Source organism: Aethalodelphis obliquidens, unplaced genomic scaffold (genome assembly GCF_003676395.1).
Source record: "Aethalodelphis obliquidens isolate GAN/ISIS:26980383/991018 unplaced genomic scaffold, ASM367639v1 scaffold34, whole genome shotgun sequence".
NCBI lineage: Eukaryota > Metazoa > Chordata > Mammalia > Artiodactyla > Delphinidae > Aethalodelphis > Aethalodelphis obliquidens.
The window spans coordinates 1,946,724-1,959,519 of NW_020837978.1; the positions used below are offsets into that span (position 1 = coordinate 1,946,724).

Consider the following 12,796-nt stretch of genomic DNA (forward strand, 5'->3'; position numbering starts at 1 on the left):
TCTTGCGCACAAGCCCCCCTCCTCCATCCCCTTCCACCCAGGCTCTGGCGTCCAGCCACTGCCTACAGGCCCTGGGCCTCCACGAATCCCCTGCCTGGACCCCTCTGTGACCGTGGTCCTGTGGCCCCTCTGAAAGGCCAGATGTGGAGCTGTCAGTACTGGCCTGAGACCTTGGCTCTACCTCTTGGCCAGCTGCAAGCATTTGTTCAAGTTACTTGATGCCCCCTGGACCTCAGACCCCCCCGGGCTTACTCCTTGCTGAGGATTAAGTAAAATCATCAATGCTAAGCAGCTGCTCAGTGAACATTTGTGAAGGGGTGAGACCAGCTCTTTCCCAGACTTAAGTCCCGGGAGGATTTTATTCTCTAGGTCCTTACAAGAAACATTGCACAACGTAATGGAACTGTCTTCTGGTGGAATTTCATAAAAGACGTGGGAGCATTATTCAGGCGGCTGTGCCTTTTACTAAAATCATACGTTGGGGGATAACTTTTCAAAGGCCATTTGACCGACAGACAAAGTGGAACAACTCAGCGGGACCCAAGAGCCCCTTCGAGCAGCAGCACATGGTTTATTCCACGTGTGTTAGGACTTCACCTGGCAGAGGTCTACCTGTATTATAGGTCTGCGACAGACGGGACCACTGCGTTCGTTTTCACAACTTCCTGCTGATGGGCCCGAGGGTTCTCATCCAGGGAAAGGAAGGACAGATGCCTCGATACCTGGATGGTCAGACCACTGCGCTACACGCCGCAGGTACAAACAGAGCTGTGTGGGGCAGGGAGATGGCGCTGACGACACGGCCCTTCCCCTTCTCACACATCCCACTCAAAATGGCAACGTCTCCTCAGTCTGTCTCTCCCCACGGCTAAGTCGCTGGCTTGGGCTCAACAGGGAAAGCAGACTGGAGGCAGAATGAAATATGCATCGCATCGTTATGTTAGCGGGAGCCCAGCTCCTAATGATGGCAGTCAGGGCAGCGGAGGAGGCCTGGTGGCTGGCCTGGAACACGGCACAGCTCTCCACCTGAACCACAGCGTCAGCTGAGAGCCGGGATCGCGTCTCCAGCAGGTAACACAAGTGGCCGCAGAAACCTTAGCCCCCTCTTTATCTCTAGTACTTGCAGCAGGATAGAAAGTCACCTGGCGTGTATCCGTAAAGCGGTCTTAAACTCTTCCGCTACTGTGAACAGGACTTGTCTGCTCGTCTCTGGCCCCTGGTGGCAATTAAGCATTTTCAGGGAAAGTGGGTGGCTGTGCATCTGAAGAGGTCTGTGACCGCAGACCCCTCGAAGTGCAGACACAGCGGGAAATGGGACTGACTTCTCACGGGTCTGGGTCACTGGCTCTCCCCACCTCTATGCTGGTTTCTGGAGGGCTCACAACAGCGGGGTTCTTGGAACAGAACCCCGCTGAGGGTCTCTGCAGCCTGCTCCCCGTGGCTGCCGCAGCCTCTGCTTCTCTCTGTTCTCTCGCAAACAGGGGCCCCTGAGCAGAGGAGGGAGGAAGCACCTGCGCTCCCTGAGGGCCTGGACGTGGAGGGCGAGGGGCGCCCCTCAGAGCAGGGGCACTTGCCGGGCGTGACCGCCCTCCCCCGAATGGCAATGCAGGTCCTAGGGGGCACGGGACATGCGAACACACAGACACAGGCCTTCTCGATCAGCTCCTTTATTTCTGGACTGTCGCCAAGGCCACTTTGGGTTGCAGGTGCGTCACGGAGCACCCGGGAAAGCGGGCCGGCAGGACCCAGCGGGGCTGCCCGCGGCCGCCGCCTCCTCACGGGCAGCTGAGCCGGCCGCAGAACAGAAGCCCGCGGGTCTTGCTGTGCTGGATAAAGAAGAGGAAAGGGTGGTCGGCACAGAACCTGGGGGTGATCCTGGCGCAGCGCAGCATCAGGACTGCGGCGGTGGCGGCGGCCGCCTCCGTGCCCTGCTCGTCGACCTCCACAAAGGCCTTGTGCACGACCCGGGACAGGCACAGGTTGCTCTGGGCCGACATCGCGGAGAAGTCGGCCCTGGCGCCCTCGAAGGCGTCGGTGACGCCCAGGGCGCGGAGCACGCCCTCCAGGTCGTAGCTCTCCCTCAGCTTAAACCTGGGCAGGGATACCTCCACCTCCTCCTCATCCAGCAGGTCCGGCCTCGTCCACTCGACGAATTTCTCATAAGTGAGTTCCTTTTCCACCTAGAAGAGGTGAGTAGAAGGGCTTCGGGTCCAGAGCAACGCTCAGTGGGACCGTCTGCCGTGGCCCACACGCACCGCACCGTGGGTTCGAGGGGGCGGCCAGGGGAGCTGTGCTGGCTGCAGAAAGGGTTCCTGCTGGGAGGCGGGGAGCCTGCTGGGCGGGGATTCAGACGGGACCCCCTTCCCCCACGGCGCGGTTACCGCTTAGTTACCGTTTTCAAATCGGTGCTTTCATCGGGAAGCATGATGATCATACTGAGCTCGCTGCCGACGTAGGGAAGCACGAGAATCTTCGTGGATATCTCTTCGATGTAGGTCATCTTAAAGGTGGATTTCTTAAACATCATTTGCACAGGCTTCTCCACATTCTGTAAAGGAATGGATAAACAAGAAGTTGAAACAAGACACTGGACGAGTCAGCAGAGCCGGCCCCTCTGGGCCCCAGGAACACTTTGGTGGCTTCCAGACACCACACCAGTCCCCTCCCTCTTGCCAGCTCACCTTCACTGCTTCCGCCTCCAAACCCTGGGGCACCCAGGGCTCAGGCCTCGTGCTGCTTTTCTGCCGGTGATCTCAGTCCCGTGACTTTAAACAGAATTCCCACATTTATATTCCTGGCCGGGACCTCCCCCCGATACTCCAGAGGCATAAATTTTACTGCCTACTCAACACGTGCATCTGGACATAACAGAAACCTCCAGTGTCACCTCTCACGCTGGCTCCTCGTGTTCCCCTCCACGGCTGCTCCATCTATAATTTTCCCCATCTCGGCTGATGGCAACACCATTCATCCCGGGGTCAAAAACCCTGGAGTGTCCTTGGCCCCCGTCCTTCACACTCACATCTGACTCATTACAAACCGCGCTGGCTCCACTTTTTTTTTTCTTTTTTTTTTTGCGGTATGCGGGCCTCTCACCGCTGCGGCCCCTCCCGCCGCGGAGCACAGGCTCCGGATGCGCAGGCTCAGTGGCCATGGCTCACGGGCCCAGCCGCTCTGCGGCATGTGGGATCCTCCCGGACCGGGGCACGAACCCATGTCCCCTGCATCGGCAGGCGGACTCTCAACCACTGCGCCACCAGGGAAGCCCTGGCTCCACCTTTAAGACACAAAGCTTGTGCTTCCCACCCCCGCTGCTGTCAGCCCAGCCCTGGTCATCGTGACAACTCCCAAGTGACCTCTCTGGTCCTGCATTTGCACAGGGGCTAGAGGGGTCCCGGGAGATCGGTGCCACAGCTCTCTGTGAGAGCTCAGAGGAGGGGTACAGAAACCGGGCTGGGGGCACTGCTAGGGGGGCTTCCAGACGCCGCTGGAGAGGAAAGGGGGATATACAGGTACTGACAGAATGAAGACAGAGACATGGGTAGGATCCAGGGCCACAAAGAGCTTCACATGCCATAGTCTGGAGTTTGAACTTGATCTCAAAAGTTCTGGGAAGCCAGGAAGGCCCCTCAGCCTGAGAGCTACACCGTGGGATGTGCGATACAGACAGAATGCCCAGCGGCAGCATGGACCACGTTCGATGACACAGTGCGGGGGGCGGGCAGGGCGAGAAGAAGGCCCCAGGTTTGCTGGGAGACCGGATGCTGGGCTGCCTAAGGCCACACGAAGCACCAGTTACTTGAGGTCAGCCTTCTCGCACGTTCTATAAACCAATGTGAACACAGGGACTGTTTCCAAGAACCTCCTCTGTTATTGCGAAATACCCATATTCACCTTGCTGACTTTGAACGGCCTTTCCTTGGTGTGCTGTTTGTTAAACTGATTCTCCCAGTTTCCTTTGAAGTAGACGGCGTTCACGAGAACCAGAGAAGTCATGGAGTCCACTGAACCTGGAGACAGCAGGTCTATAATGTTTCCTGAAAAGAAGAATTAAAGAACCAGTTAGCTAAAGGGCTTCCTGACGGAGGCATCGGGACGACATTCACTGGGCCGTCTTCTTGAGGGGTCAAGTGCACAGACCAAGGGGCTCGCCGTCCTCTAAACAACCATGTACAGGGAGACTGGCCCCTAAAACAAAGGCAGCGACAAAAGCTTTTAAAGCTCTGGTCAGAAAAACACCACCGGTTGAATAAAACATAAAAATGAACCAAGTAATATGTGCAGGATAATTCCCAGTGGGAGAGAAAGGAATGTTGGATGCCTGCGCTTCAGGGATTGTCCTGAAGGTGAGAGGCTGTAGCTTGTGTGGAGAACATTTAAATTAAGAGCCGCAGGTGGCTGAGGACTTAACCAAGTGTCCTGCAATGACACTTAGTCACCCGCAGAGCATAAGCGGTGATGGACAGGCAGGCAGCTTGAGACCCGCAACCAAATTTTTCTTTACACTATTTGTGAAGATAAAGATTATATTAACATTAACAACGACAACAACAAAATTAAAGTGAAGACTGTTCTGGGGCTTCCCTGGTGGCGCAGTGGTTGAGAGTCCGCCTGCCACGCAGGGGACACGGGTTCGTGCCCTGGTCCGGGAAGATCCCACATGCCGCGGGGCGGCTGGGCCCGTGAGCCATGGCCGCAGAGCCTGCGCGTCCGGAGCCTGTGCTCCGCGGCGGGAGAGGCCACAACAGTGAGAGGCCCGCGTACCGCAAAAAAAAAAAAAAAAAAAAAGATTGTTCTGGAAGAGGTGCACCAAACATTGATGAGGAGAGGGAAAAAGCTAGAGAAAATAATTATCACTGATTGTATTTCAAAAGTAGATTTTTAAAGTTTACAGTTATTCAGAGAAAAAAAATCATTCCTGTTTACATTTGATGCTCTTGTGAAGGAACTGACAATAAGATTAATTAAAATACTATGAAAACATCTCCTGTACAGCACAGGGAACTCGACTGAATGCTCTGTAATGGCCTATATGGGAAAAGAATCTAAAAGAGAGTGCATCTATGTATAGGTATAACTGATTCGCTTTGCTGTACCCCTGAAACTACCACCACGCTGTCAATCAACTCTACTCCAATAAAATTAATTAGAAAATAGCAGGAAAGCAGAAATAACAACGTATCTTCACCTTCTGTCCTTTGGGCCACCCAGGTGTTTATGTGTTTCCTGGATTCCTCCGCAGCGCTGATAAAGTCCAGCTCTTCCATCTCCGCTTGGTAGAACTTGCGGCAGGCATCTTTGAAAGACTAGGAGACACAGAGCGACATAGTCGCGTGGCTACAAAAACAATCAACGCCAAGAGCCTACTTCCTCACCACCCCAAGTCAGAACGTTGATAATTTGATGGTTTACATAGGAATGTACAAATGAACGCGAGGAATTAACCTCAAATCCTTTCTCAGTCTTCAGCTCCATTTAATAATAAATACAAACTAAGAAAAGTCATGGTCTGGATGCCAAATAAATGCCATGGACGCCGCACCAGCGAGGTCAGGACGCTGGCACTGAGACGCAGCAACTGCAGGGCCACGGCCGTGCCCAGTGGGCTCCTACCGTGGTGAGGGCCACTGCTCCCTCGGTGTTTCGGAACCGCCGGCCGTGAACCAGGGCCCGTTGTCCCACAGTAACATGGGAAACCTGCACCCCACGCCACCACTTCCTCAGCGCTCATGGTGAGGTGCTAACTCCACACCGTTCAGAAGGGCGCCACCTGCGGCTACGGGCACCTGAACTGCAGCCGGTGCCACTGGGGGACTGAATACTTCACTTCACCTGCATTGAATTAACGACACTGGGACATAAGTAGCTGCGTGTCCAGTGGCTGCCATCGCGGACGGCAGTGCGCGGGGTCCTGCGTCACCCCACCCGTGTGCGTCTCAGCCCACAGGCCCTCTGCTGCACCACAAGGTCCCCCCAGCCACCTCCCCGCCGCCTTGGTCTCTACCTTCTTAGTAAAAGCAGCGAGTATGACTTACTGGGAGGAAATCATAAGTCTTCTCTCCAAAGAGCCTGTTGGCGGTTCTGAGCAAGTACTGTGTGCCGGTCCTGTTAACTTCGGTGAGGAGGTTCTGGAAATCCTGGTGGACGTCTCCACCTCCGCCGCTGCTTCTGCTTAGAGAAAGTGCCTGAAATCAAAAACAGATAAAAATACACAACTTCCGTGTGCCCTGACTACAGGAAATGGATACAACACTAAAGTCAGCCTAAGGGCCACACTGATCCTCACTGCAGCTTGAAACGAGATTCACCCAGTTAAAGACACAATGCTTCCTGGAAGCCACCCGGCCTCCCTCCCGCAGGGAGTCCGAGCAGTGACGGCAGGAGCAGAAATGCCCCTTTGCAAGCTCAGTTCCGTGCGCCCACTCCTGTGGTCTGTCTGCAGACAAGGCTGCCCGCCAGGCCTCCTGTCTCCGCACACACACGCCGCGTCCTCGGGTCTGGGCTGGCCCTGGGACGTGCTCTGACCAGCAGAACACAGCAGAGGTGACTCTTCCAGGCCTGGGCCGAAAACGGCCCGGCAGCTCCACGTTCGCTGTCTCGTCGCCCAGCCCTCACCGTCTAGGAAAGTCCCCGCTACCCGTTGGGGGCGTCGCGGACAGCCCTGGGGAGCTGACACTGCTCGGGGAGAGCTCCTTGTGGGAGGACGGAGGCCCCAGCCAACAGCCAGCACCAGGGCCCTTCCTAGATCACGAGTGAGCCCAGCGGGCACCATGGGGCCAGGCCAGAGGCTGAAAAGCTACCGTCGTCATTCGCAGCCACTCAGCTGCGGGGCTGTTTCTTTTGCAGCCATAGAAGGTCCAGGCAGCCGTCCAGGCATGGTTCTCCTGTAACACAAAGCTAGAACGTGGGCGCTGGCTTTGGACCCAGCAGCTGGCCGAGGCTGGGAGGACAGTGCGGACACCACTGCCACCTGCAGCCGCGGGAAGGCTGGCCCTCTCCCCGGGGAATCGTAAGGAGCTGCCCGGGAAGAATGCGGCGTTGGTAGCCGCCTGGGAAAGCGTGAGGGAAGAGAAAGACGAGCTGAAGAGGGAGCTATTTCTTTGTCAAGCAGAATTGAAGGAAATATTTGCAACCCAGGACTTGCTGGGTGGAAAGAGAGAATGCTTCTCCCTCCCAGCCTCTCCAGCCAGCAAATGATTCTGAAAGTAAGTGACGGCCTCAGGGCAAAGGTCAAACGCAAAGCACAGGCCTCGGGCAGGATCAGGACACTTGGTTAAACCTTGCAGATTGAGGCAGGGCCCCGAGAGCCTCTCAGCCAGACAACAGGCTTCAGGACATCGTCCCCCAGCCCAACGGAGCCCTGCCTCACGAGCTTGTGCCCGTGCCCCTGCTCAGGGAAGCAGAATTTAAGCTGCTGTTAGAGACCCACACGGTTCAGAAGCAGCCTGGATCCCAGACACCCAGCCTCCAGAGCTGTGAGGAAGGAAACGGCTCCTGCTTAGGCCACTCAGTGTGGGCCTCGTCAGCCTGAGCACGCTGGCACCTCCCCACGGCGCAGGGTGATCCCTCCCTGTCTCTCCAGGGTGTGCCAGGAGTGGGGCGGCCTTTAGTTCACAGAGCTCTGCACCCAGGAGCCTCAACAGCCCTGTTCCTCCTGGACTTGGAGCCCAAGCCCGGCCCCAAGAAGGGATGAGACCCTGGGCCTTGGGCGGGCTGTGAATGCTGGGCGGGGCCAGAGGACACACTATGGCTGCCATCGGTGGCCGCAGGAGCTGGACCTTCATGCCCCGCGCAGCCTGCCTCGGGCTGGTCTGGGCTTCACTGCAGGACTGGCCTCGCCAGCCGGGCCTTGGCCAGCGCATCAGAGCAGAGGCTGGATGAGCACTTGCTCATTCAAGCGTGTCCTCCTGGAAGTCAGGTACTGAGCTGTCAGGAAGGCCCAGCCACCTGCCAAAGAGACATGGTGTGGGAGGCCCAGGGGACGGGGCAGCACAGAGGGGGTTATGTGTCAAGAGCAAGGCCTTTGGGATTTGAAACACGGAGGACCAACTCAACTGAGAAAGTAACAGCATTTGCCATCGCCCGGAACTGGTTTCAGGTACGTACCTGGGACATCTGGGCCGCGGTGTCTCCCTGTGCCCCCATGAGGACCATGGCCAGGGCAGAGGAGATGCTGATGGGTGAGATAAACACATTTTGCGAGCTGTCTTCACCCAGATGTTTCAGAAGGGTCAAGGCAAACGTGCCGTTCGCTTCCAACAGAGCATCCATGGCGGCGAGTCTGAAACGATGGATTTAAAATCAGCGTCGCGTAAATCTCGGCTACGCGTCGGCCGTGTCTCACTCTGCTGTTAAAAGTTACCACTGACACTGGTTCAGCGAGCAAATAGGTACAGGCACAAAACTCGATGTCTCTTGCGGGGGCCCTCAGCATTATTTTGTGGGTTTCTAACACTTAGTGAACAGTGACGCTGATAGCACAGCGAGGGAGCGGGAGGGCCCCCATCCTGGGTACCTGCTGGGGGCGGGATCGGGGAAGGAGCTATTCGCCTTTGCTTTCATTTCTGTATTGTCTGGTGTGTTTAAGGGCCTATATGTATCATTTCATAATTTAGAAGTCATTCAAAATGATAATCCAACGACACAGTTACACAAGAAAAGATGGTTGAACGTTTCTGTAATGCAGGAGCAAGGCCCCCATTTAGGGTAACCTGAAGCCTTAAGGTAAAAGACAGATCACATCACATACAAAGAGGCACGAAAGCCTTAAAAACAAACACCTCTGACGTCCAGTTCTCCTTCTATGCGGTCTCAGCTTGTGCCAAGGCCCAAATCAAAGGCCCTGTCCCCAGGCCCTTGCTGCCCCCCAGGCCCAGGCCCTCCTTGCCCGGCTCTGGACGAGGGCACTTGGGGACTCACACAAGAAGCACAGCCTTCAGCATCCCTTATGCAGTCAGACGTCACGACTCAGGCCCCCCCGCCCCCAACATACACACACCGCACAGGTCATCCTCTGGCCTGGGGACAGGGCCACCAAGACGGCCAGTCTACCAGGAGACGCTGCAGCCCCATGGCCCTCCATGAACTGAGGAAGGACAGGGCTGTAGGGCCCTGTGTGTGTTAGGTCTGCTGCAAGGTCACCTGGCCAAGGAGATGTCCCATGAGCCCCCTCCCCACCCATCCAAGACTCTATTTTGCCATCTGCATGCATTTCTCCCTCAGATGTCGAAGGAGTGTTGATTCAAACGGAAATGCCAACCTGAGAGACGCCATTAATAAAGCACCCTGTCTCTGGTAACGTCCAGCAAATCTGTTTCAGGCTCTGACTTTTCTGTCACTGATCTCGAAAAGCACACCTGCCCTCATCGCCGCCACCCCCACCCCCAGGAAAGCACTGTCCTGGCCAGCCCACGGCATCTACTGGGGCCGTGGAGAAATCAGTGTACTTCTGTGTATTGTGTGAAGGGAACTGGAGGTGGAAGATCAATAGTTCTTCCACAGAAAGCAGCTTTGGTCTTAAACACTGAACTGGGAAAAACAAAGCAGGAGGCTGAGAGGGAAAGGCACGGAGACCAGGCTCACAGCCCCAGCTCTGGCACCCTGGGTCAGTTATCTGATTTCTGCTCCCTCCATGAGGAAGGGGATATACCAGATAATCTGTGTTCTGATGGGGTTGGGGCAGGCCACCCCAAAATACTGAAACAGGACTGAAGCTCTCTTGTGCCTTTTTAAAGCTCATCTTGTTTGCCTCATCTGAGCTTATTAATAGACTCATGATCCTTCACAAACAAGGTATTTCAATGAGTCGATGTCTGTTTTCTGCTTGGTGCTCAAATCGTCACAAGTGGGGGCTAGTGGGCTTCTCTTTAATCTACTTTATTTTGAGATGTTGATCTCCAACACCCTCCCTTTACAGCAACAACAAGGTCTTACATCCATTTTGAATTTTTTTCCCAGTCCAAAGACACCAAGTGTCAGGCCCTCTCTTGGCTTCATGGAAAAGTTGTAACGCACAAAACCGAACCCTTGACTCCTCAAGGAGCGCGTGAGTCTTGGTGCTGCTGCGGCGAAGCTGGGCAGATGCTTCCTCCCAAGCCCCTCACGCACCGCGCTGTGAAGGGGAGACAGCACGTCAACTTTTCCTCCACCACCCCGCCCCCGACTTTCCTCAAACACAGCTGAGCTCAGAGACGCCCACCCGGGCTTCAGTGGTCCCAGCCTCCTATTCGGTTGTACCGACGTGTGATCCCACTGTCTGCCAGCCACGCCGTCCCCACGGTTCCACTGCGGACTCACTGCTCTTCAGCCTGAGCACTGCTGAGCCCCAGACACTCCTTTGGGCCCCATGTCTTCCTGCTTCACGGTTTACTCCCTTCTTTGATGAAGCGAATCGTCCAGTAGCTTTCTAAGACAGAATACAGACACTTTGACTTCTCGCACGTCTGAAAATGTCTTTATCCTCCCATCCCATATGATTGCCGCTTGGCAGCCTCCATCGATGGGCCCCGTTCACTCATTTTGCCCTGCACTTGGTGGGCCCCTTCAGTCCAGCAAGTCAAGAAAATTTCCCTTCCTCTCTGCGAACTGAACTTTTTTTTTCCCCATTTTTTGGCCACACCGTGAGGTATGTGGGATCTTAGCTCCCCAACCAGGGATCGAACCTGGGCCCCCTGCATTGGAAGCGCAGAGTCTTAACCGCTGGACTGCCAGGGAAGTCCCTCTCTGGGAACTTTTAAGGCACTTGTCAGTTCCCTTGCAGACCGACTGTTCTCTTTTTCTGGGCCTCATACCTGCACGAGTGGCAGGCACAGGTGATATCTGTCGGGCACTTGGGATCGCACGGCTGCTCTCTGCTCTCTGCGTGCAGTAGAGAGCTCGGCTCTCACCTACCCCCCTCTCTTGCATTTTCCATCACAATGACGTTTTGTTCCATTTTCTGGAAGATACTCATGATTTTCTCTTGCAATCTTTCTACTGATTTTTTCCAGTCTCAGCCATCGTATCTTTAATTCCTAAACACTCCTTGTTCTCTGCTGTTCCTTCTTTACTGCCTCCCCCCCACCCCCGCCAGTTCCCTGGAGAACGTCAATCACAGTCTGTGGTGTTGTCTTCTGCTCCCTGTATCGTCTCTCTTCTCCTGGGGTCTTCTGCTATTGTGCTGGTGTTTATATTATTTGGGTCTCTTTCATACACAGGCTTTCCACAAATGCTTGACAATCCTGGGATGTCAGTCATATTTAAGAGGGGAACACAAAACGAGGTTGGAAACTGCTCACATGGCAGGATGTGTGCGATAAAGGGGTCAGTAGCTTTTTTTTTACTGAGCAACCAGCAAATGGAGGAGCCCCCTGGTCTGGCTGCAGGCAGGGTAGGGGCTGGGGGGTTTCTACGGGACCCATAATCCCCTCCTCTCAGTCCAATGCCTGGGGGTCCCTGAGTTTGCGCATCAGATCCTGCAGGGGTGAGACCTGATCTCCTACTGGGCTCTGGGTAAGGCAGGGAGGGTGGCTGTCCGCTGCAGAGTAGATGGCCTGTGGGGGTCACATCAGTCTGTGGACACGCTTTCTACCCAGGCCCCATTTGCAGCCCTGCACTCCACCCCTGCCTTTGCTGGCGCTCGGGCCCCAACGTTGAGCCTGTCCGCCCCTTCTGGTCTGTTTCCCCTCCTCGGCACTCAGCCCCTCCCCTGGTCACTCTCCTCCTCCAAAACCTCTGACCTCTCTTGTCCACTCTTTGTCTCCTCTCTCCCTTCTCTGTCCTTGTGTTTTTCATGCTTCACAAGGCCCCTTCATTGTCGTTTTAGCACGGTTTTATGAAAGGAAGATGCTAACCACATGGTCACAAACCCACAAACTATTTTTGTGAGCAAGAGAAAAACATGAAAAGCCATTTCTTCGCCCATTACCCGGTTCCTCTGTTAATTGTGAAATAAATGTCCAAACTCCGAGCCCCATTTATCAAGATCCTTCTTGTCTGTTTGATAATAACCTGCCACATAATCATAACCTGATTCTCATTATCACTTTGCGATAATATATAAATCCTTAACAATTAATCATAAAAAGATTAAAGAGGTCTTAATCCTAAAAAAGAAAGAAAAATAGGACCAAATTCAAAAAGTTTACCACAAAGACACTACAGATATCAAAGAAAATTATAGACAATCTAGTGGGGTTTTTATATTGAGGGATAGCTCTTCTCCATTCAATGCACATACCAGTAACAACGATACACATTTCACAGGATCACACAGCAAACAAAACACCTATCAACAGCTTTCCAAGCTCCTACATTTTAGCTTCCGTAGATAAGACAGCCAAGAGTGTCCTTCATATACACACATGCACACACACACTTGCTAAATTCATCATCTATTTCAAAATTATTTACAGCTTCAATAACAATATACCTTTTAAAATATATTTAATCATGAACATAAAAACCAGCATTAAGGTTTCATTAATGAACTATGCCGTGTGTGTGTGTGTGTGTGTGTGTGTGTGTGTGTGTAAAACAAGTCTAACCAATCTACCTTTGGCACCATTTTTTCCCTGTGGCACCATCAGTAACCTTCGGCAGTTAATGTACATAATTGGTTTAATTCAACTGATCAAGTCTTAATAATTTTTTAAGGTGTCACTATTTAATTGTGCTTCTTGTCTTAGGATGCCTTAATTTCCTAGAGGATTTACTATTAAAGATAATGGAGACCTGGGCTCCTGCTTGGTCCCCACCTGGTCTCTGGGGCAGTGTGTGTGTGTGTGTGTGTGTGTGTGTGTGTGTGTGTGTGTGTGTG

General features: G+C 53.9%; 1 protein-coding gene across 3 annotated transcripts in view; it reads right to left on the reverse strand.

Annotated features, from left to right (window-relative positions):
- Positions 1 to 1,651: 1,651 nt before the first annotated feature.
- LOC113631672 (serpin B6) overlaps positions 1,652 to 12,796 on the reverse strand; it is a 12,642-nt gene continuing 1,497 nt past the window's right edge. For all 3 annotated transcript variants that reach the window (XM_027128234.1, XM_027128235.1, XM_027128233.1), the window contains exons 2-7: positions 8,107 to 8,281; positions 6,036 to 6,185; positions 5,189 to 5,306; positions 3,895 to 4,037; positions 2,393 to 2,548; positions 1,652 to 2,180 (exon numbers count right to left, since the gene is read on the reverse strand). In XM_027128234.1, coding sequence (XP_026984035.1) covers positions 1,776 to 2,180; positions 2,393 to 2,548; positions 3,895 to 4,037; positions 5,189 to 5,306; positions 6,036 to 6,185; positions 8,107 to 8,271 — 1,137 coding nt within the window. In that variant the 5' untranslated portion in view covers positions 8,272 to 8,281 and the 3' untranslated portion in view covers positions 1,652 to 1,775. The remainder of the gene's footprint in view (positions 2,181 to 2,392; positions 2,549 to 3,894; positions 4,038 to 5,188; positions 5,307 to 6,035; positions 6,186 to 8,106; positions 8,282 to 12,796) is intronic.